General features: G+C 42.3%; 2 protein-coding genes and 1 long non-coding RNA gene across 5 annotated transcripts; 1 reads left to right on the top strand and 2 right to left on the bottom strand.

Annotated features, from left to right (window-relative positions):
• Positions 1–3,002: 3,002 nt before the first annotated feature.
• On the bottom strand, positions 3,003–7,995 carry asb8 (ankyrin repeat and SOCS box containing 8). Its single transcript, XM_037103507.1, has 4 exons — positions 7,844–7,995; positions 5,944–6,120; positions 5,745–5,849; positions 3,003–5,398 (listed from the first exon to the last, which is right to left on the bottom strand). Exons 2-4 carry the CDS (start codon positions 6,070–6,072, stop codon positions 4,763–4,765), a joined length of 870 nt encoding a protein of 289 aa, XP_036959402.1. The 5' UTR covers positions 6,073–6,120; positions 7,844–7,995; the 3' UTR covers positions 3,003–4,762.
• A 22-nt stretch (positions 7,996–8,017) lies between these two features.
• Positions 8,018–19,464, top strand: LOC119022539. The gene is made up of 3 exons (XR_005075970.1): positions 8,018–8,124; positions 18,338–18,443; positions 19,326–19,464. It is a non-coding gene; the product is annotated as an uncharacterized LOC119022539 (long non-coding RNA).
• LOC119022535 (la-related protein 4) lies at positions 9,695–22,745 on the bottom strand. 3 transcript variants are annotated; one of them, XM_037103503.1, is made up of 17 exons: positions 22,196–22,312; positions 19,866–19,983; positions 19,395–19,553; positions 17,365–17,449; positions 16,779–16,915; positions 16,586–16,689; positions 16,369–16,479; positions 16,227–16,280; positions 15,909–16,118; positions 15,412–15,515; positions 15,162–15,203; positions 13,545–13,772; positions 13,412–13,466; positions 13,148–13,306; positions 12,906–13,045; positions 12,591–12,795; positions 9,695–12,275 (listed from the first exon to the last, which is right to left on the bottom strand). In XM_037103503.1, exons 1-17 carry the CDS (start codon positions 22,310–22,312, stop codon positions 11,883–11,885), a joined length of 2,421 nt encoding a protein of 806 aa, XP_036959398.1. In that variant the 3' UTR covers positions 9,695–11,882. The 3 variants fall into 3 exon arrangements, with proteins under 3 accessions (XP_036959398.1, XP_036959399.1, XP_036959400.1); XM_037103505.1 differs by lacking the exon at positions 22,196–22,312 and adding an exon at positions 20,629–20,705 and having other exon boundaries at positions 11,883–12,275; XM_037103504.1 differs by lacking the exon at positions 15,162–15,203 and having other exon boundaries at positions 22,196–22,745.
• Between the last annotated feature and the right edge of the window lie 710 nt (positions 22,746–23,455).

Genomic DNA, 23,455 nt, shown 5'->3' on the forward strand with positions numbered 1-23,455 from the left:
TGAAATTGTATTGTTTATTATTATTTATTATTCTTGACCGACTGTTTTGCCCAATTTCGCCCTTGACAGGAAGCTGAAATTCCAACAGGAAGTCGGCCATTTTCAATTTCTTTTTTTTTTTTTACTCAAAACGAACTCGTCCTAGGGATTTCGCCCAATCAACTTCAAATTTGGTACAGATCATCTCCAGACCTAGCTGATCTAAAGTTGTGCTCTGCACGTCTGTAGATCAAAGGGCGTAGCTGTTAGGGGTCGATAAATTTTGGCGAATGTTTCGGCGCTTGCCATGTAAATTCTAACGGCTCTCACGCCTACATACGTGAACCTAGAAGCTTCAAATTTGCTAAGCATTACGGGAGCTCAGCCATGAACGTTGTATTAACGTCCCACCTTACTCATGGCGCCCCCCGGTGGTAACAGGAAGTGACCAGTTCTTACTCTTAAATTTACTGATGCCGCATAGTTCACTCTATCAACTTCATTCCACTTCTAAAACATAAAGAACAAGTTGGTGAAGCTACATTATGAACGCTGTGAGGCTATGAGTAATGGCGTCAGCGTGGCGGTGCGGTGTTTTTTGATCATTCGCCAAGAAAATACGTTTGGCTTTTTGACAACTTTAATAAACTCGTATCATCATGAAACTTGATACACAGGTCAAGGCTGGCGACCTCTAAAATCTGATGCGGGCGACGCCCATGGGCGGGGCCAAATGCCTCTGTAGCGCATCCCCTTACGTTTACATGTACTGATACCACATAGTTGACTCCATCAACGTCATTCCACTTCTAAAACATCCAGAACAAGTTGGTGAAGCTACATTATGACCGCCATGAGGCTACGAGTAATGGCGTCCGTGTGGCGACGCAGCATCTGTCGATCATTCGCCAAGAAAATTCGTTTGGCTTTTTGACGGCTTTAATAAACTCGTATCAGCGTGAAAATTGTTACACAGGCCAAGGGTGGCGACCTCTAACATCTGATGGGGGCCACGCCCGTGGGCGGGGCTAAATGCCTCCATGGCGCCCCCTTGAACACCTCAAAAACGCCTCCCCATAGGGGTTTTTCTGGAGTTGGAACATGAAAATCGGTACACACATGTAAGTCGACCAGATGAACAAAAAAGTCTCTTGCACTGACGGTCCACTGCAAACAGGAAGTCGGCCATTTTGTTTTCAATGCTCATTTTGCCATGATTTCCACATTGAACCATCAACTGCTCAGGACTCCTTCATGCTTTGTCCAAATTGCTTGAAACTGTGTGTGATGAGGGGTCGCCCCTGAACACACCAGCCTATGTCTGGTTACTGCCCCCTGGTGGATGAAACTTCAACTGGTCATATCTCCTCCATGCGCTGTCCGATTTGCTTCAAACTTCATGTGTGTGATGAGGGTCCAAGTCTGAACCCACTTACCCACATCTGGTTACATTTGTAATGATAACAGGGAATAACTCTTTACTAACTATTCAGATGCCCAGACAGGGCTCTACTTTCATCATGGTCTTTGACAACACCTATTGGTCACACGAGAGTGAAAATCAAACTTGAGGCCAGCTTTTGATTCAAATCATTTTGTATATACACTTTCTTGTATAATTACTTTTGCTACACATCAATATTCTAATTTCATTAGCAGTGTTAAATTAGGTGAGACTGTGCTATGATCATTAAAGATTATCTTTGTATAACTTTTTTTTTTTCCGTCTTGCATGTTTGACGATAATGTCACACTGGAGCGAGGGCCCGCATAACCGCTCGCGGTTTTCTAGTTGCTTTTGCTATTCCTTATCTCAAGAGCTTTGTCTATTGAAAAGTAACATAGTGATTTGTTAAAAATCGCACCAACCAAGTCTGCCATTTTGCATTTTTCTTCCCTTGCAGTTATTTCTATTATCTACTCTGCCCTCTTATAATTCCCCCCATTACATCGCCTAAAACCGCATCTGCTGAAGACCCATTTGTCAAAAAAATGTTTTTGGGTGTAGCTAGTATTTATTGTCCACTTTATTATTTGTGTCTGAGTAACATTCCTATATTCCAATACATTTATAATTTAGTTCCTCATATTTGAGCTCCTCTCATTGAAATGACTGTGATTCAATCTAATGACTGTAGGCAGACGATTATTAGACAGGCACTGAGTGGTCACCACTGTATTCAATGCTAATCACTAAGGAGAGGATGCAATTAAGTAAGTTCAGTCGTAATCCAGCCTTTTCTTCACTAAGCTAATGCTGTTGTACTGTTTAATGACTTAGCAGATAGTGTTGTATATTCCCCCCAGAATGTCTCTGAACGTGACCTGACTTTTTCTGCAAAAAACGTATATTTTCCACATTAAAACCCTCAAAGCCAAATTGTTTTCTCTTGGAGGGTGAAAACTGAATGTTAACAGTGGACCACGGACAAAAAAGCAAACACCTGTTGTCAGGATGTGAACTGGTAAGTTACTTTGATATTTAATTTTTTTTTCTTGCCAATAAAATCTGGTGAGCCATATTAAACCTTGTGGCGGGCAGCCTTTGAAGACACCTTCTCCTTGACAAATGTGTTCCTGACAATTAAGTTTCAATAAAATATTGACATCTAGATTTTCTTCACAGATCTATATAAACTTTATATGTCAAAAGCACTGATGCTTGATAACTGATTGGGTATTCAAAACATTAGCAGTATATTAAAAGTAGCAGAGGTGTAAATAATAAAAGGAATGAGGGCTGAATTCCATTAAGCTGCTTTCATTTCAAGGCTCACTGTGGCTTACTGGGACACTTCCATAGAACGAAGCCATCACAAATGTTGTCAGTAATACATGTGCTTTTCCAACAGAGACAAGTCAAAATGTCTGCTATGAAAAAGACCTATGCAAATAACCCCTCACTGAGAATTGTGCCAATGATTTGAATACGACACAGTAGTTCAGTAAGGTTTCACAACCTACTACAGCTTAGCTTGTTTTAAAGCCATCCTATTAATCTCAATGAATGACAGAGAAAAAAATGAATGGAATATAAAGGCATTTACTTTCATTTACGTTGACAAAAAGAAAAGCACTTTTGCAGGTGTACACAAGACATGATCTAAGGGGGGTTCATTTTTATACAGCAGCAGAACAAGCAAAACAAAATCAAGCACAGAAACGGTCCGATTTTAGACGGATGCCATAACAAACGTAAATTCATTTTTGCAAGCTCATTTAGTGGTTCTTTCATGGACAAAAACTTAGTTATCATGCCACTTCATGGGTTTCAACACTTAATTCAAAGTAATTTTTAAACATACACTGCAAAGTTTGGGATGAGGGAGCACCCTTGGTAACGTTTTCAAGTTAAGACTGAAAACATCCATTGTAATAAAAAACAAAATATTTTATTTCTCATTGGCAACTGCAATCTTCATTCAAATAAAGCCCAAATAAATAACGACAGCAGGCATGTTGAGTGAACATAAGAGGATGATTAGTGTGTCTGCCAAATTATGTGGACCAGCTTCATCATAACAGATACAACTATTCCCATCTTCTTTCTGGTCAGTGCGTTTTTTTTAAAAATTATTATTTATTTTTTTGTTGTTACCTTAATATTTCATTACTGATCGATTTGTGAATTTGGAGGGCAAACATCAAGAGAGAGATGGCCACTCCGACTATCTTACGAACTACATAAAATTTGTTCCTGAGCACTACTTCAAGAACTGCATCTTCTGACAAACCTACTGGACAGCCTGCATTCTTACACATGAAGCCCTCATTCATGAACCTATCTTACATTTAAATCCAATCTCACAGTGAACACGTTTCCTCGTTTTCTGAGACAAATCATAACATTTTTTCATCATACTTAACTTTTAAAATGTAAGATTCAATACAAATTTGTAAACTTTGCATACAAAATAATAATAAATCCAAGTTAAATTTAAAAGATGCACTGGCTCTATGTGAACAAACGAAACGAGGAGCTTCATGTGAGTCAATTCACAACAAGCCTGATGTTATAATTTCTTTCGATACTTGCTCCAAGGGCTCTTCTCATTTCTCCATTTTGTGCTTCCTCGTCTCCTCTCACCTCCGTTCTCCTGCTGGTGATCCGCAAATTGATCTCAGCAGGACATATTAAGGATGTCTCAATCCCTAAAATGCATTCTGAATAGAGGGGAGGCCCTCTGGAGAAACTATGAGCGAGGACGCACAGGTGTATCAAGTGTTTTTGGCACCTGTGACATTTAACAGGTATGACACACAGCTGGAATATACAAAACATGGTGGGAGCTAAAAATATTCCTTTTGTATTAATAACTTAAAAAATGATCCAATATGCAATTTAACTATCAGCCTTTGAATCACAGGGGTGAAGGACTAAGGAGAGGAGACGAGGAAACTGAGAAATAAGAAGAGATGCAAGACTTTCAAACAAGCTCAGCCTGAGTTTCCAAAAACTGCATAATTTTTCAAACAATATAAAACAGATCATTGGTGGAGTTTTCATCCAACAGCTGACACTTGTCAAATTTACCATTCATCACTGCTCATTTTAGATGTTGTGCAACCACTAAGTATCAAAAAAAAAAAAAAAAGACTTGGAGAGGTGTGTGTATCTCTCCTGGTGCACAAAATGGTATTTAACTGCAAGAGGGTTTGATTGATGAGGGCTGCTCTCAGACAATATCCTATAATTTAATGGAGACATTTCCTTGCCAATAAATGCTGTGATGAACTGTCTAATCACCAGTGTGGTCTGATGGTCCCTAGTGGTCTCATCACCTCAGTCCCTCAGCAGTAGATAGTCTTTGATAGTCTCTGGTAGGGGAAGCTCTTTTACAGCAGTTGGGAGGAACTGGACTCCGAGACTCTGCCTGACAGCGCAGCGTGCCAAAGAGCGAAGGGTGGGAGCCTGAGCCACCATGTTGGTCAGCCTCGCCAGCAGCTGTGGATCTTTACTCAGCTCTCTGGGAAGGGTGCCGTCGGCCCGTCGGATCTCAAACCGCCCTGCTGCCCGGCACAGCAGCTCCAGGCACTCCTCCTCCTGATCGGTGCCCAGGCCCCGGGCCAACAGGGCCACCAGTCGGGATATAGGCGTCTGGCCCTTCAGGTTTGTCACATGGACCTGGGCTCCGTAGTCTAATAGCACTTTGACACTCTCCAGGTTGCCCTTCATTGCTGCCCAACTCAAAGGCGTGTCATTGTTGTAGTCCCGTGAGTTGGGACAGGCCCCGCTCTCCAGCAGGGCCCTCACACACTCTGGGTTGTCTTTGAAGGCGGCCCAGTGAAGCGGGGTGTCCTTGTTGCCATCCAGGGCGTTTGGCTGGGCCCCGTACTCCAACAGCAGCTCCACGCAGCTCTCATCCTTCTCCGCTGCATAATGCAGTGCTGTGCGGTTGTATCCATCCAAAGCATTCACCTGATGAGGAAATGTAATGTCATAAGTAATCTCATGCCAAGGAGTTAACAATACACCGACCAGAGATTTGGGTGTCAAATGGTTACTCTTTACTACAAAAAACAATCAAATTGGCATCATCTCTAAATTTCAGTTGCATGTTTTATCCTATGTCTTCCACTTTTTTTTCTTTATTGAACACACTAAAAAACGTGTCCTGCTCACACCTGCAGTGTCAACACCGAGAACAAGCTTTAGATCTCTGTAGGTGGGACTTTCATATTATAGGGTGGCTATCTGGAAGGTAGCTAATTAATGTAAAACCTTGCTATGGTAAATGGTTAAGTAGAAGTTGTCTATGACATACCTCGGCCCCCTTCTCCAGCAGCAGCTCCACACAGTCAGCATCAGCGACCATACAGGCACAGTGCAGGGGTTTAAGCGTGCCATGCATCCGGTTTACATCAGCTCCCTTAGACATACAGGAGATAATGATGTCAATATAATGGGATGACAGTACAACATAGTATTTATTTAAAGTTGGACTGACAGGTGAGCAGGCCTACCTTACGAATGAGATCCTCCACATTGTCATGTGGGAATGAGCGGATGGCGGCGATGGTGCGGATGAGCCGCTCGGACAAGGAGTATTTACTTTGAATGCTTTGCATGATGTACCACATAGTAGAGCTCATGTGTAACTGAGGACCATGGCACCCTGGTAGGGGTGACACAACGGTGCACTGAAACACATTTTTCAAGAAGTTGAGAGTTAAAAGATGCAAGAAACTATGAAGGTTTCTGAGCCTTAAAGGAGCACTTTGTAGTTTTGGAGAAGTAATTCAAATTCAGGATTTTAATATGTATAATATCAATGTGTTAATAATAAACCCAGAAATATTACATTTTCCTTAACTGAATAAACAAGCTGTTATAACAAGAAGAACACTGTTTGAAGCTAGAAGGGTGGCGGCATCCGGCAAATACAAACAAAGAAAAAACAGTATGACATTGTGTTATCCTTTAAGGTCAGTTTGTCTATTCAGTTTCTTAAGTCATGGAAACAAAGTGAGTCTATTTATTTTGTTAAGGCAGGAATAAAATCAGTTGATAAACATCTTTCTCTTCTGATTAAAATATCTTGCCCAAACTACATAGTGTACCTTTAACGAAACGTACAATAATCAATCGAACAAATCACTCTGGCGTTTCGGTTGTTTTGGGTGATTGGGCCTCTTGTTAGGTGGTGGCTACTGTTAGGATTTTATTATTACATACTATTGGTTGTGTTAACATAGAAATGCACCAATTTCAACACCACGTTACCAGCATTGTAAATTGCATACTGTGGTGCTGCAGAGTGAGGGACTTTCCCCCATAAAACCTGTAGCAAAGTGCTTTAATTCATTGTAGCAAGAAATACGCTGATACTATAAAAACTAAGAGTAGACTGATTATCAGCCCTGGTAATAATTGACCAGGACCCATATCCAGCATTTTTAAAATATTGGTGATTTTGCTGTCAATTGCCAATAAAATAAACAAATTTAAAAATCTGCTACTTTGGCTATAATGCAACATGCCTACAACACCATCTGATTCAAGTTCAAGTTTAATTATAGGAGCAGTACATGATCAGGTTTAATAACAGTTATATTGGGTATATAGGGTCCAGAATTTCACCTTTTATTCTGGAAATTGTTATTGATACATCCTATTTCTCAATCATATGATGTGAAATTGCCAAGAACCTTGATTTTGACGGTAACTTACTTGTTGATCTTAAGATTAAGATTAACAAATTCATCCATCATGCTTTCATAAACAAATAAATAATAAATTATCATGTTAGTAATTTGAAAATGTCCCCCGTTCTTTGATCGAAGTAATTTTTATGATTAGTGTTATAAAACCATGAAATCTTGACAAAGTATGCAAGTCTTGCTGCAGATCTGACGGCCTTACTCTAACAGTTTTCAGCTGTTGCTATTGAACCTAATGGAAGTCACCCGAGAGCTGCAGTGTAGCAGCAGTGCAAGTATGCTAACAAAACATAAACAAATGACTGACACTGACAGCTAACGTTAGCTCACCTGCCAATTACATGCTCCACAACAAAAGAAAGCAAAAATGCAGTCTGTAACAGCGATTCACGTTACATGTAGAGTGCCAACTTTTACAAATAACACATCAAAAACCAAAACACGACAGCTAGTTCGCTAGCAAGCAGGCGCTCATGGGCTGGTTTAGAGAAAAAATGTATCCTCGGCTACATTTCCACCCGGCTGCTAGCTAGCTAGTTAGCCAACTTGGTTCTAGCTGACGAGCTAACGTTAGCACCAAGATGCGAGAAAGAATCGCGACCCGCAGACGAAAAAAAATCGAGTGACATTTAGTACAAATGCTTGCTAACGCACTCTGACATGATACCCTCGATGAATTATCGACGCTAATGGGAAAACGTACCGTTTGTGGTCCACGGTGTGAAGGTCTGACAGGTTACCGTATTGACTGTTTGCTGCTCGCTTTGACATAAACACAGCACGTCACCGCTCTCGGCCACGCCCTCAGCCGCGAGCCTCCGGTCTCTGTATGTAAACCCGGCTGAGCAAACAATCGCGTTATTCTGCGATAACTTCAAATAACTCGAGGTTTTCTCTGAATACTGTCTTTCTACGACGTCTGACTGGACGACACGTCTTCTCCAAGCGTGCTTCCCGATATAGACACGTATGGCTGCGCTGCAGGTATCCACAGGCATGCCGTGAATGCCTTCAGCTCATATCATGACCATGTTAAGGTACAGGCGGCCTGCAGTCACACTGAACAAGTGGCTCCATGAGTCACTGAGGCGCCAGAGGACAGGCAGCCCCTGGTGGACAGCAGGGCCACAGACACACCACACTTGTTGGAGCTGTTTGTTTGTTGGTAGTTTTTAGTCAGTTATCGCTAATACAATAATAGATGTTTATTTAGATTAGAGATTGAAAGCATTTTCTCTTGCTAGTTATATGTTTAGTTGTATTATTTCCTTGCTTAACATGTTTAGTTTTGTTGAGTTAATATTTTGTTTTGTCTTTGATTTGTTTGGGAATTTGGGTAACACAGTGGGCACCCAAGGTTTTATAGATGGAAGGAGATGTTTGTTTGCCTGTTTTCAGATAAAGAAAAGATGAAAACCAAAGGAATTTGAAATAGACATTGAACCTCTTTACCTGTGTATAACACAAGCCCTTAGTGCAGCAGTGGCTCTTTCATTTGCACTCAATATACATTAACATACAGAGACACCGAGAGAAGCAATAAACACATATTGTATGCTTTGGGACTGCTGGTTCAACAAAACCAACCAAAAAGCAGTTTGATGTGAGCATCACGGGCTGTAGGACACTGTTATGACAATTTTTCACAATCTTGACATTTTATAGATCAAACAAAAATAATTTACCAAGTCTAATTATTTGTGATGTCATGGCCCCCTTGCTCATGTAGATGTCCACAAAGGACTGCCACTCAAATCTAGCCTGTACATACATCTTTAGGACTGACTAAGCTCAACTGGTTGAAAAAAAAAAGCCTTAATTTCTGTTTTCTTTCATCCATTAGAGACCTTATGACCTTTGCAATTTTCTGCAGAATTCTTGGGCTGTTTATTTTGAAACACATGGACAAATGGCAATTTGGCCATCAGAGAAATTTCCAGCCACAGCTGAAACAAGAATGGTACCCAGTAGAATGGATACCTCCGCTTAGGCCCAACAGTCCCCTTTTTCTGCATCAAACTGTATTTAATCATTGATACCAGCAACCTTAATACACCAGGCTTTTTTCATTGAGGTCCATGCATTATTTGAGAAATTCGTGAAAAGGTAAGGGGGGAAAAAAGTGTAAGAAAAAAGCTATTGGGGTCTATTCTGGAGCGAGACTCATCCTCCAACTTAGTTTTGTGAAAATCTGGTCTGTGGTTTTTATGTAATCCTGCCAACCAACCAACATATGGACAGGGGGGGAAGAGAACATGGCCTGCTTGGTGGAGGTAATGAAACCATTAGAAATCAGCCTGAGCTCTAAGCTTCTCAACAAAATGGCTCAAACTCCACCCCAAACCTGATACTGTGCCAGGACCTGTCGGGGGTGGAGACGCCTTTGAGTTCTAAGGTGTGGATCGGTTTATCTGCTGCCTTAAAATGTTCAGGAAAAAAAACAAAAACAAAACAGACTTCCCTGCTGACTAGATGTGTTAAAAATGCTGCAGCCCGCTTATGTGCTGACGTGTGTAGAGTATGAACAAAACAGCAAGAAATGTGACACTCGAAAGCCAAATCAAAATAATTTATTTTTGGTGACATTTCATACAGTTCTAGGATTGTGTCTCAAACACTTGGTTGATCCATTACTATATTTCCTTTTTGCCACCCCAACCCAAATTAACAGAAAAAAAACAAAACAAAAAAAACATATGGAAGGGGGAGGGGCATATTCCTGTGGGTATTTTCAAGCCTGTCAACATCAACCATATGCTTCTAAAATGATTTCACATTACTCATGAGTAAGATTCTTTTAAAAACAAGTTAGTGCATTTATTTTAATTATACTAAACCACTAGCTGCTCATACTCATTAATGAAAAAGAAACAACAGCCCCAGTGATTGGTTACTCTTTTTACTGCATTACTAAACCCAAAGTCAATGCATCAAGTATTTTTCGCTCAGCTGACATCCTGAACAGTATATAAATGTCATATGCGTGATTTTATTTTGCCAATGCGATTTCACACAACTTTGGGGAAACCAGCCTACCAAGATTGGGAGAAAAGCGTTGTGCATCAGAATTAAAATAAATACATTTTTAAAAAGCAATACATACAGTGAGTCAAACTTCAAATTCTAAGTCAACCTGTTTTTTTGTTTTTTTTTCAAAAATTAAAAAAAGGAGAGAAAAGAAAAAAAAAAAACAAGAAAAAAAAAACAAAACAGCAAACTCACCCTAAATAGCACAAAACAGTCTGGTGGATACCTGCTGTCAAAAGCCTCCCTCTGTAAATTCTGTACTAGAACAATTACATTCTCCCACACACATTTCTAGTGAAGGGTTATTACAATATAGCATAGGCAACTACACCTCTACAGCTTCTTCAAAAATCCAGTTTCACTGGGCCAAAAAGTTCACCCCCCCCCCGACTACATTATTTAGCAGACCTGGTCAATAAAAATCAAAACTTTATCCTAGCACACTATGATCATAGGCAGCTGGCACATAGCACGTGAAAATGTTCCAATTTCATTTATACCCACGACTTGGCTGCCAAATATTATGTAGCTATCATCCTTAGCTAACAGCACTCTTTAGTCTATTTTTGACACTATGCCACTGTTAAGAACAATTCACAGATATAAGCTTAACCTGGATATCCTGTGATGATGTAGAAAAGCCAAACCTCACCTAAAACCATCAGGTGCACTGAACAGTCAAATCTCACCATTAACCTATTCTTTTTCTTGGAAAACATCAACCTACTACCCAAACAAAACATGTAAACAGAGAACCTGACTGATTATCAACATGACAGTGTTCTGAATCCATCCAGAAACGGTTCAGATAGAGATTAAAACTTAACATGAAAAACTTTGGACCAGGCTAGCAGGTTCACCGTGGCTAACAGGCCAGTGAGCCCCCCCCCAAAGTGGACTTCGGCTTCAAACAAAACCACACATCTGACTGCGACTTACATCGACAGCTTCTGATATCCGACTGATACGATTTAAGTCAATTAGGAACCAGGATCAAAATACCACCATAGAACATATTTCATTAATATACATTAGAAGACCACACTGTCCAGTTTCAGGACAATGATTCTGAATCTCTGATGTAAAAACAAAGAAACAAAAAAAAAAAATCATCCATTTCATTATATCAGTGCAACAGCACACTGTAGCACTTCAATCATTTTGCGTAACAATCAATGCATACATAGACATCAGTCAACCTTTCAGTCATACTTGCAAAACTAAGCACACAAAAAAAAACAAAAAAAAAAACTGATGTCTCATTGCGTGTTAGTGATATCTTTGTATATGTACATGACATATATGCATGTTCTTTTCTTCTTAGTGCATATTGTTCTTGCAGACATCTATTCGTTAAAAATCAAACAAAGGTAGAGGGCGGTTACGTGGCCCGTCGTCCCACCTCCCCCTAGCAGAGCATAAATGAGATGTCCTCCAGATAAATCGCACTTAAAACTCTTTTAAGCATAACGCTGGAGGCCAAAACAAGTTTTGGATTCCTTTTCAAAATCATTCATCAAAGTTCTTCAGGTGTCATTCTGCCCATTAGTCCTGGATGTCCCGGTCTTATTGTCATTTTAAAAGCTTTTCTTTGGACAAGATCCAGGGGGGAAGGTGGCTACCATAATGTTGTTGCTTTTATGTTATTCATTTTTATATAATTATATATATCCATGTATATATTCATACATCTTTTTTCTATTCATATCAAGTTTTTACTTTGGCGATACTGGTGGGATATTCTGCTCTTTGCCAGTGTGCCTGTAGCCTCCCTGTGGGGAGCTGCGTCGGGCTGGAGGCGGGCGCCTCTGGTCCCGAAATTTGAGGCCCCCAGTGCCTCTGGGGCCGTTGCTGCGGTAGTAGCCTTGAGAGTCACGTTCACGTGGGGGCCGGCTCTCCTTGCATTCCCACCCCCCCTCCCTGTCATGGCCTTTCTCCTGCTTATCTCCAGGACTGCTGCTGGAGCCCTGCTCCTCGGCCTTGTTCACACGCAGCTCGCGTAACGGCTGGCCAGACGCGGAGCCCGAAGAAGCTGGGGCAGGGGCTGCAGGGGGAGGGTCCTTGGGTGGCCGTTGGCAAACCTCAGCGTAGCTGAGCTTACGGGGCTCCTGAATCAAGGCCGTGAAAAAAAAAAAAAATTAAAATTAAATGACATTCAACACAAGCATTCATTTATTCATCCATTTTTCCTCTTTTCAAACCCTCAGATCTCATAATCTTAACGCTCATTGGGGTAGGAGTGAACGTTTTGGACTTTTGGAGGGAAAGGGAGGAGAGATAAAGGCAGATATATTAAAAGAGAGAGACAGAAGGAGTGAGAGATCAAAAGCCAGTCAGTCCACTACCTCACATCCCTCTATGCGCAAAGTGTGTCATCATAAGGAAGACAATGATGTTCAAGTCTCAAAGAACCAGAGTCTCACCTGTGTCGGGGTGGGAATAGTGGCTGTCGCAGGGGCTGGCGTGCTGGGTGTCGCTGGCGTGGAGGCAGCAGTGGGCTGAGGCCTGGTGCTAGGCACGGGCTGCGTGGAGGAGACGGTGTTTGCAGTAGGTTGAACCGGTGTGCGAGGAGTCACTTTTGGAGCTGGAGGCTCTGCCCGTTCAACCCTCTTCTCCTGACGAGTGATGCTGTCAGAATGAAGAGGTCCACATATTCAAGTTACCACGTTTAGTCTGTGCAGGTATTTAACCCAAACCAAATATTCTGAATTCAACTGTTACTTTTGAGACCAACATACCCAGGGGCTGAGGATCCAAGTGGTTGTATAGTAGACTTCGCTGCTGCCAGGGCAGGACTCGAGACAGCCACAGCCTCCTCTGAAGCCGGGGCTTGTCCTGAACCTGGACTCACAGTGGCTTCTTTATTGGCTTGTTCAGTCTATAAAAAGCAAGGAGGCATGCACATTACATCTCAACAATACTCCCAGCGCAGTTTTATCTTGGAAATTTTCAAAATGTTAAAATCTTAACTACTTCTTACCTTGTCCCTGTACAAGCCACGTACAACATCTGACATTCGGTTTTCTAGCACTGGCTCTCCCTGTGTGCTGACAACGCAGCCAGGAAGAGGTGGGAAATTGGTAGCAGCCAGGTCAAACTTGGGTTGAGAAACCTTCACCTCTGCTAGTGGTACCGGCCTCTGAAAAAGGAAATTAAAAAAAATTGAACTGACAAGCATAAATATCACAAAATATTAAATGTTAAGTACAACACACAAGCTTAACGGAAAAAGAAAAGTATTTACCGCAGTCCGTTCGTCTTCCCGCCTCCTCCTTGTCCCTCTGTAGGTTGTGCCCCGTCTGAAACGCAAATAAATTATCACTGAATAGTCACTGATCAAGTCACAGCCAGATTTTAACAGATGGATAAAACCTTACCTTCCACGTCCAGGCATGCCGCTGTCGTCACTGGGGTCCAAAGACGAGGAAGAGGAGGAGAGGTGTGAGAACGCTGAGCTCAGATCGGAGGCCGTCTGGACTGGGTTAGTGGTGGCAGCAGGAGCAGGGGGCTGCGGGCTGCGCAGTCCAGTCAGACTCTCCAAGGGGACAGGAGTTATAGACGCCGAGGTCACCTCACCGGCCCTCACCTGGGGCTTCACGTGGTTTCTGTCGCAGCAGGGGAGAAGATGCAAAAAAAAAGCAGGGTCAGCATGAAGTTGAAAACACTCGTAAGACATACTGGTAACCAGTGTTTCCTGTATAGCCTTTTGCTTCATTTTTTAAATGAGCATACTGGTGGTTTACTTCTACTACGTCTAGCAAATGATTTAGTACCAACGGAAACATTGTTGACATAATGAAATCCATCTCGGTGAACATTTAGTCATCTTTATATCTTAACTTTAACATGTTAAAGCACCTGTATGCTCTTAAAGTGGAGTTTGTGTATGGACATGAACGCTATTACAAAGAGAAAACTGCTTCGTAATCACAGTGCTTAAAGGAAATAAATTAGAACAGACATTAATTAGTCTGTAATTTTATTGTCAGCTATTTTCAGATAATGGAGGCTGAAGCATCAAAGGAAACAATGGTGGCACCAGGAACAAGACAGCATGCTGTGTCCTCAGGGTAAATGTGTAGACATGCAGGACTACGTCTGTGCTCGTGATTGGTTGAAGCAGCGGAGACTTTGATGTCAACATATTATATATGTTTGGCAATCTGCAACCAACCACAAGCTTACTGAGAAGAGCTGACTACGCCCAGACAGGCTGCTGATCTTAAAGCTTTGTGACAGATATGGTTTGTGCAGCAGAGTGATTCGCATGGATCGATCTTCTCCTGAGTCTTTGACCCTCAGATCTCATAATCTGAACGCTCATTGGGATGAGAGCGGAGCACCTGACTTTGGAAAGGAAGGATGGAGAGAGAGAAAAAAAAAAAAAGATGAAGAGGAGTAAGAGAGAACCAAAGCCAGTTACTCCACTCTCTGATTTCCCTCTATGCGCATCTTGCTGTCATCCCTGGGTCTGACTTGGGAAGAGTCTCCTTACATAATTCTTTGTGAAGCTGCTTTTTCATTGTACAAACCAATTTACGAAGGCGTCATCACTTTGCTAAAGAGTTTGAGTGCACATATTGAATCTTGCAACCACTGACAGAGGAAGCAGCAAAAAAAAAAAAAAAATGAATAAATTAAATGGATGGTTAGTTGTGTTGGTGAGAAAGTGTTACATGTAATGATGTCAAAGCAAAAAGCATTTTTATGGGGGCCACGGTGGCCATAACTGAAAGAAGCCAGTTGCTCAGAATCAGATAGCAGCTGCTGCCGCCATGTCGCGGGCAAGCCTACATTTATCAAATGACATGACAAATCCAGGATGTCCATTTTCTGGCAACAAACATTTATCACACTGATGAGAAGAATTATGGCTGTACAAAAACTGACTGGCAGAATGCATGGGCCCCGTTATGGATTTAGTCATTTGGCTGCTGCGGTATGGTACGAGATGAGGGTAGCGATGAAGCTTATTGTACAGTGAACAGTTGTACCTGAAGGCATTTATTACATTCTTTCTTGAATAGAGGGGGACACTATGGGGACAGTAAGAAGACAGGGAGTGAAAAACAATTCCCTGCATCATCTCAACAGCAGATGATCTGACGTTCACAGTTAAGAACCGAAAAAAAGAAAAGTACTTAAACATTACAGACTCATTATGTTTATGCAAATACCACTTTTACATTTAAGCAAAAAGTAAACTCAAATTAACAAATGGCACCTAGAAAAAGAAGACCTTACCGGTTTCTGTTGAAAGGGCGAGTGATATTAAGAGAACTGGAACCAGTTTTGTAGTGTCCTGCAGAGCCAAAGCCATTCACGAAACTACTGTTGGGAAACGGCGCCTGCACAAGGCGGGAAAAAGAAAGACACTCAATACACAATATTAACAAAAAAGGTTGTTTATCAAGCAGCTACCACAAAGGCCTGAATATATGTATATTACAATATTGTGTATGTGTAGATTAAATGCCAAAGTATGTTGAAAAGGTAAGCATTTTTTCAAGGATCATGTTAGAATTCAAGCATATCCATAACCTGAAAACGCAACGGTTAACATTTAGCATTTTCCAAACTGTCCAGACTCTGTACCAGCCCTGTAAAAATGCTTTTTCTTTATGCTGGTGCTCAACTTCTAGCTTTCATGCATTGTTATATACCTCACATTTGACGCATTTAATGCCAGTGACACCTGGTAACAAACTGGAAATGTGCAGTGTAGGTGTAGCGTTTCTCACCAGAGGAGTTTCAAAATACGGTGTGGGCGAAGGCGTCCAGGTGGGAGGTACGATGCCGTAGACAGGGTACTGCTGCTGGGGGTAGACGTGCTGCATGTAGAGCGGAGAGCTGTACTGCGACTGGCTCTGGGACTGCTGAGCGTACAGGCTGCTGTCCATGCTACGGTAGCCATTCTTCGCAAAGAATGTGTTGATTGCCTTTATCCTGGCCTGTTAGAATGAAGAATCGGGGGAAAAAGAGCAGTGAGTGAGATGTCTAAAAACAACTTCACAGGCGGGCATTTTCCAAAATCACAGCAGAGTATAAAGACAACTCACCATGATGGGTTTTCCCTGAAATGTTTTTACTTCCTCTCTCAAGTACTTGTATGCCTGGGGGAGCAGAAGAAAGAGTCGTAAGGCATCTCATTATGCGGCTTTTTAACTCGATATCAAGACAAACCTGATGTGACGTCATTACCTGCTGAGCGTCTGTGTCAGATTGGAATGTGATGTACCAGTTGTTGTTGTGTGCAAACTCGACACTGATCACCTTTGGACAGTTGTCATTTTTGAACAGTGACTCCACTTCCTGTAAAATGAACACAAGGAATCGTCTCACTTGTCCGGTAAACATCACCTACAACCTCATGTTTCCAAAGACACGCAGGAGTCAGAGCTCAAGATATCAGCTTTACCTCAACAGGTGTGGTTTCAGGGACCTCCCTCAGGATGATAATGCACCGCTTGTGATTTGGACGCACTTTCTCCCCTTTCTCGTCCACTTGTACCATAGGCGAGGCTGAGGGAATTTCAAAGTATTTAAATCGAGACCATGTCGCAAATGTATGCAGTTCTTTTTAACACAACCTCTTAAAACCTTCAGCTTACATCTCAACACATCCAGGATGAGCTCCATGTCGGTGGTGAGGACCTTGATGCCCTCCATGCTGGCTATAGTCCAAATTGGGACAAACTGGTCGCTGTCCATCTGGGACATCAAGTACAAATCCTTCGAGAGGTTTTCTCTGAATCACAGAACAAATTGATGTAGATTAGAACCCTCTTGAATTGGGAACACATCAAAACTTTGACATAAGCAAGCACGTAACGCTCTGAGACAGCGTGATTCACATGGATCGATCTTCTCCTGAGTCTTTGACCCTCAGATCTCATAATCTGAACGCTCATCGGGATGAGAGCGGAGCACCTGACTTTGGAAAGGAAGGATGGAGAGAGAAGAGAAGATGAAGACGGGAAAGAGAGAACCAAAGCCAGCTACTCCACTCCCTGGCTTCCCTCTATGCGCATCATGTTCTCATCATTGGGTCTGACTTGGGAGGAGTCCACTGAGAGATTTCTATGTGAAGCCTGAACAAATGAGCAGGTCGCCGTCTCTTCGCTGAAGATTTAAAGCATGTGGACTAAAACTTGACAGCTGGCTGACGTAAAGGTGGTTCGGGTCCTCGGCTCTTACCTTGAGAAATAAAACTCCAGCTCTTTCTTCAGAGACTCTCGTAGATTCTCTGAGGAGATTTGCTGTTCTTCCGTCTTAGAATCCACTGGGAATCAAAAACAAAAAACATCAGCGACAAGAACAGTGATGACATGCCTGAATATCAAGTGATTGTGAACGTGTACAATTAGTGTCAATTTAATTTTTTAAAAAACCTTTGGAACTTTAATGCAATCTAATACAACTGTTCTGCCATAAAGTCTACTTTAACAATAATGTCGAGTCTTTGCTGACCCTGTCAGAGGTGTTTATTCAGTCATGGTTTATCTGACATGGCTGTCCTGAAATAAGGGTTTTCAAATCAGCACTTGTTGTTGCCTGTTGTGTTTTTTCATTTAACATTTTTTCTTATCTTTAGATATTTATCAGCTTTATAAACACTCATCATTACTGATGTTGTGTTTTTAATACAACCTATGAATAATACACATTTACCCCCCTGCCCAGTTAGTGTCAGTTCAGTGCCACGCTAAAGCTTACACAGGTCTGACGTTTCACCTTCAAGACCCACGTTTTGACCTTTGCTAATCATCTGTTATGTGAAAACAGACTTCCACACACAATGGAGGTCACACTAGACAAGCAGTAGAGGAGGTTGTACCACGGTCTATGTCAAAAGTAGTCTGGAGTGACTTGCTGGAGAGTAAGCAATAGAGCTGAGAGCAGCAGTGCAGGCAACAGACTCGAGTCAAGCTGTCCTGGACACTGAAGTTTAGAGCCCGTCATGCCATTTCTCCTACACTGTGCTGTGTACAATGACACAGCAAAATAAAACATGTTACACGGTCATGACTGTTTGATATGCTTTCATGAATGTGTGTCATGTTTAACTGAAACTCCCATTTGCGTGTAAACTTATTGAGCGGAGGATGCAAAATTAACTTCAGTGTAAAACTAATAATTAAGTTGTATTGTATCTGTCTTTGACCCTCAGATCTCATAATCTGAACGCTCATCGGGAAAAGAGGGAAGCGCCCGACTTTGGAAGAGAAGGATGGAGGGAGAAGAGAAGATGAAGAAGTATAAAGAGAGAAACCAAAGTCAGTTACTCCACTCCCCAGTTTCCCTCTATGCGCATCTTGATGTCATCACTGGGCCAGACTTTTCAGTGTACAAACAAGTTTGCGAAGTTCAAATATCTGCCTAAGATTTAAAGCGCACGGATTAAAGTTTGACAGCAGGCTGGCCACGCCACTGCTCCGACACTGCTCTTGGTACAATGACGCAGAGATTAGTGTCTCCTCAACTGATGCCGCTAATCACTGACTTACCGGGGGCAGCTCAAAGTTAGTGTTGGTGTTGTAGTGGACCATATCACATATTGGATATCTTTTCTTAAATGAAAAGAAATTTCCAGCACCTCTCAGTATAACAACGTGTACTTGAACACCACTTTGAAATGTGAAGCGATAACAAACATGACTGATTTTACAAAAACAGGAGCAAAAACCGAACATTATGAGCTTTAAGATGACAGCTATGGGAGGGCTGTAGTATTAGACTGCAGGTGAACATAATAAAAGTGGCCTCAAAGTTTCCACAGTATGTTTACCACACAATTACAACTGAATTATTAGGACTACTTGAAAGTGACAACAAGCCATCTTGACCAATGTTTTCCTCACTCACACATGTAAAGCATGACAAGAATGTAGGCTACCTCATTACTCTGAAATAATCATGCAAGTATTATTTAATAATAAGTAGTACTGAACATGTAGAAACAGTTATGTAATATTATTTGTGGCTCTACAGTGGCTGTAGTTGGTGGCTCCAAAGTCTAACAAAATAACCTTTATGATAACATCATCAGGGGGACAATAAAGTTAAGTAGCCAAGCCAAGCAGCCTGGAGAACCAGGTGACAACATGTTTTCACTCCTTTCAAAGACTCCACTCTTTCATCCAAACTGTATCATTTAGATAATAACGGGGAATAAATCCGAAGCTGCAGTCTGTGGAGACGACCGCATGTGATGTGACGCGACTGACCTGAGGTCCCTGTTGTGGACTCAGCAGGGGAAAATCCCAACTCTGGAGGGTCCATTCCATTTACTGCTATCTCAGCTGTTGCTGTGGAGCTGCTGTCATCCAGGGCTGTGAATCCCACAGTGTACTGCTTGCACCCAGCAGACAAAGGCTCAGAATAACCTGCAGACAAGGTGAAGAGTCTCATTCAGAACCGACGGCTGATCATTTTTTTGGGCTGCGTCACCATCATCTATTCTGAATGTCTGTGTGTCCCAGAGTTTGGCTTAAGTTTAGATGTATACAAATGTCTAGGAAAAAAAACCCTGAAAGTGAGAATCTAAGGAAATATTTTGTGTAAACATGACAGTAAGTATTGGGTCAATATTCACATCATTAGATATAAATGTAAGTGACCAGTTTTTCACTGACAGCGTTTCTTCCACATTTGAAAGCTCTGAATTATAATAAAAAAAATCAGTTGGCGTATCTTACCCTCACTGATGTCTGAGGGGGGCCAATGGGCGCTGGTGGTGACAGCCTCGCTGGAGGCCACAGGCATCTCCTGCCACACCTTGGCATTTGGGTTCAAGCCGGCGCCCTTAGAGGTGACCTTCAAAGCAGAAACAGCAGGATCAGGGGAGTTCAGTTCGTAACATTAAAAGCAGAATGACATGTGTATTTCAGCACAAAAACAATGTAGGCAGCGGTTTGCATTAAAAGTGTCCATTATCCAAAGTACACTGCTGCAATCTGATGTTCAAAGATCTTAAAAGGCAGCTCTATCTGCACTGGAGATCGACACTACATCGAGCATCATGCATTTAATATTCTCGCTAATTCACCTCAGACTTGCAGTCTCATCTCTGCTTGGCATCAAACTCATTCAACAGACTACCGAAACCAAGATTTTAGATCTGTGCCAAACCATTATCACTAATTTACCTTACAATGTCAACACATCGAGTTACTTTTGATATCCAATATCAAACCCTGAGCAGTAGCACCGAGCACATCTTCAAAGCATCAAGTAAATCTAATAGTTATTAAGTGTCAGAACCAATGACCTTAGGAAATCTACGACCATGAAAGGTGGAAATCTTTGGGGAGCATAACTTTAGGTGACTATGACAATGGACTTGGAAAATACAAAGAAACTTAAGACACATAACAACTTAAAAAGTTGGCAAACTAATAAAACCTGTACAGAGGCATGAATCTCCTTCAGTGTTTGTCAGAAATTGAGATAAAACCTTACCTGTTGTTGTTCAGGTATACATATCTGTACTGTACGAACCTAAGATCTCAAACAATGTCCCACAGAGGACAGCGGGCACACAAGTTACAGCCGACTATCCAACCATCACTACACCTGCTGATTTAATGTCATATTGGGGGCACTTAGTGAAATCACCTGGTGCAAGATTAAAGGGGCGGGAACACCTGCATACCGCTGGGCCTCCATGGCATCTAATCAGAAACCGGAGAAGTACAATTCAGTGTGCCACACAGCGCCCCGTGATCCCCTGTCGACAAAAGAGGCTTGTACCCTGCTAACCTCAAGGAGGAGAGCGATTATAGAAGCTTTGCATGACCAAAGTGTCCGTGTGGTAATAACTTATTTACAATTTTTGATGCACATGATTATTCAGAGATTGGATGCAACTCTCCATATTAAAAACAGGGCTGCTGGCTGGCAGCAGAACTCCTGACCCTGCAGAGATCTGTGGCCAGGAATAGACCACATACTGTACATATTAAAAAGGCAAACAGACACGGATGTGAACTTGATGTGAACCAACTGTAGGAGAGCAGTGGATGACAGCTGTACACTCACTTTGAAAACACCAATAACTGTCAAATTTACCGGCCTGTTGTCCTGACATTGTCACTTGCCCCATGCTAATGGATCACCCTACCAACCCCCCCACCTCTGTTTGCAAAAAGCACTCGGCCTGACAAGTACAGCTGCCGGTAAGACACTTCTCTCCACCAGCCAGACGAGAATGGATGCGCCAGACGTGTAGGCCTCGGTGTCATTCAAATTTAAAAACAAAAAAAAAAAAACAACAGAAGCGCTTGGACATGTATGTGCCGTGCAACTTAGCACATGGTTACAATGCGTGCTTCTGTGTTACAGGCCGTAACGAGCCAAATAATGTCAGCTGACTGCGCTACGCTGCGCAGCACAGGCCAGGTATTTGCAACGCATGTCACTGCGCTAGCTCAGTTAGCTAGCAGCGCGATTAGCTAACAGATAACGTTACCGAAGAAACGTTATCCTCCAGCCGATAATCGAAGCATCGATCACCGACACATTTGGAAAAAAAAAACTCAATCAGCACTTCTCCGGTTCAAACAGCATTGTCGTCTGTCTGAAGCTTTAACTCAACTTAAAGACTAGTGATTACTCAGCAAACTACTTAATGAGCTTGCTTGTTGCGGTGGCTAAGCTAGCGGTAGTTAGCTTTCTGGAGGAGCTGCAGTGGATATCTGGCTAACGACAAGTGTGTAAAATGACCTGCCTGTGCTGGCTGCAAGTTCGTAGTCGGGCAAACGCTGCCATATGTGCGGTGTCTGAGACGGTTTTTGCTGAATAATATATATCATTTTACGATTAAGCATCATGAGCGAGCGATTGCGCAAATAGTCACAAAGTCAAGCCAAGCTTAAACTTAGTAGCTTATTACATGTCTTGTTTGGGTTAATTTTAGCCGCTGCCCAATGAATATCGCCCATCACGCAGAGGGGGGCGTACTGTGCTAACAGGTCTCCAGTGAGCTGCAGTCGCAGCTAGCTGGCTAGCTAAAGAAGGCCTCACTCACCATGCCGCCTGACCCTCCCTCGCTCCCCAGTAGAGCCTCGTCCTTCCCACCGGTCTTCGGTCCGGGATCAGCCTCCTCCTGCAGCAGCGGCGGCTCTCCGCTCTGGTCTGAACTCATCAGCCGCTCCTGACTCACTTCCACCCCGTCGCGTTCTCCCGGCCCCCACCTGCCACCACCTCCTCTTTGCGAAAAAGCGGCTGGTTTCAGCAGTCAGTCTGGTTCTCTCCTGTTTGACTGGATTGGCGAGCGGCACACTGAAACTAGCTTAATAGCTAGCTAGCCGGCTAGCAGGTGTGCTACAGACTGAGGCTAACGACCTAGCGTGCTATGAATCAACGGAGCGGGCTAACGCCAGCTAGCTCAATGAATCAAACTCACACGCTAAGATACTAATGGTATAAGCGATGCCAAACCATGACTCTTCTCAGACCACAGTCTCCGCTGGCGTTTCATCGATTATTACAGCACACACCGGGTTCGTGAGGCGCATTCCTAACCGGGCGACCGGAGCGGACACTGGGGACACGCACCCTTCCACAGCGCAGGCACACAGTCCGCCGACGTCCCGGCTGCCACCGCGAGTTCTCGGTGACCTCTGCAGAAACCATTTCCTCTTCCTTTTCCGGATTCACCCTGTAGTTTTATACAGTATGTGTTGGTGCATTGGAGTCCTTTATTACAGTATGCATACGTCGAGGAGTACATAATGTAAAAAACCTGTTGTGTGTTATTCTTGTTATAATGAGAAAAGGAACATATCATCGACTTTTATATGAAGTTGCAGTGCTCCATTATATTAATGTTTTCCCAATGACACAGATTTTTTTTTTTTCATGATTAATCATTTAGCCTTTAAAATATAATTCCAGAGCGAGTGTCTTCTTCTAGCCCCCCCCCCCCCCAAACTCAAAGACTCTTCATTTATCATCATAAATGACAAAGAAAAGCATCTGAAAAGCTGGAACGATTTATGGATTATGAAAGTAGTTGACAATTAATGTTCTCTCAGTCGCCTGAATAATTAATCAATCAATTGCAGCTTTAATTAAAAAAAACAAAAAAAAACAAAACTGTATATATCTCCAAACTTGGACTATTTTACCCTTCAGAGCGGTTGTGATCATGTAGATACTATTCAGTATTCAGATTATGACACGTTTGTTTGTGTCCCCTCCATTAATAACATATGCAAATGTTTATGTGACACTTTTTATAGGTCAGTGGGTATCTTTAGTATGAGTGCTCATAAAGCGTGGTCCG

This window comes from Acanthopagrus latus, chromosome 7 (assembly GCF_904848185.1).
Source record: "Acanthopagrus latus isolate v.2019 chromosome 7, fAcaLat1.1, whole genome shotgun sequence".
Classification (NCBI taxonomy): Eukaryota; Metazoa; Chordata; class Actinopteri; order Spariformes; family Sparidae; genus Acanthopagrus; species Acanthopagrus latus.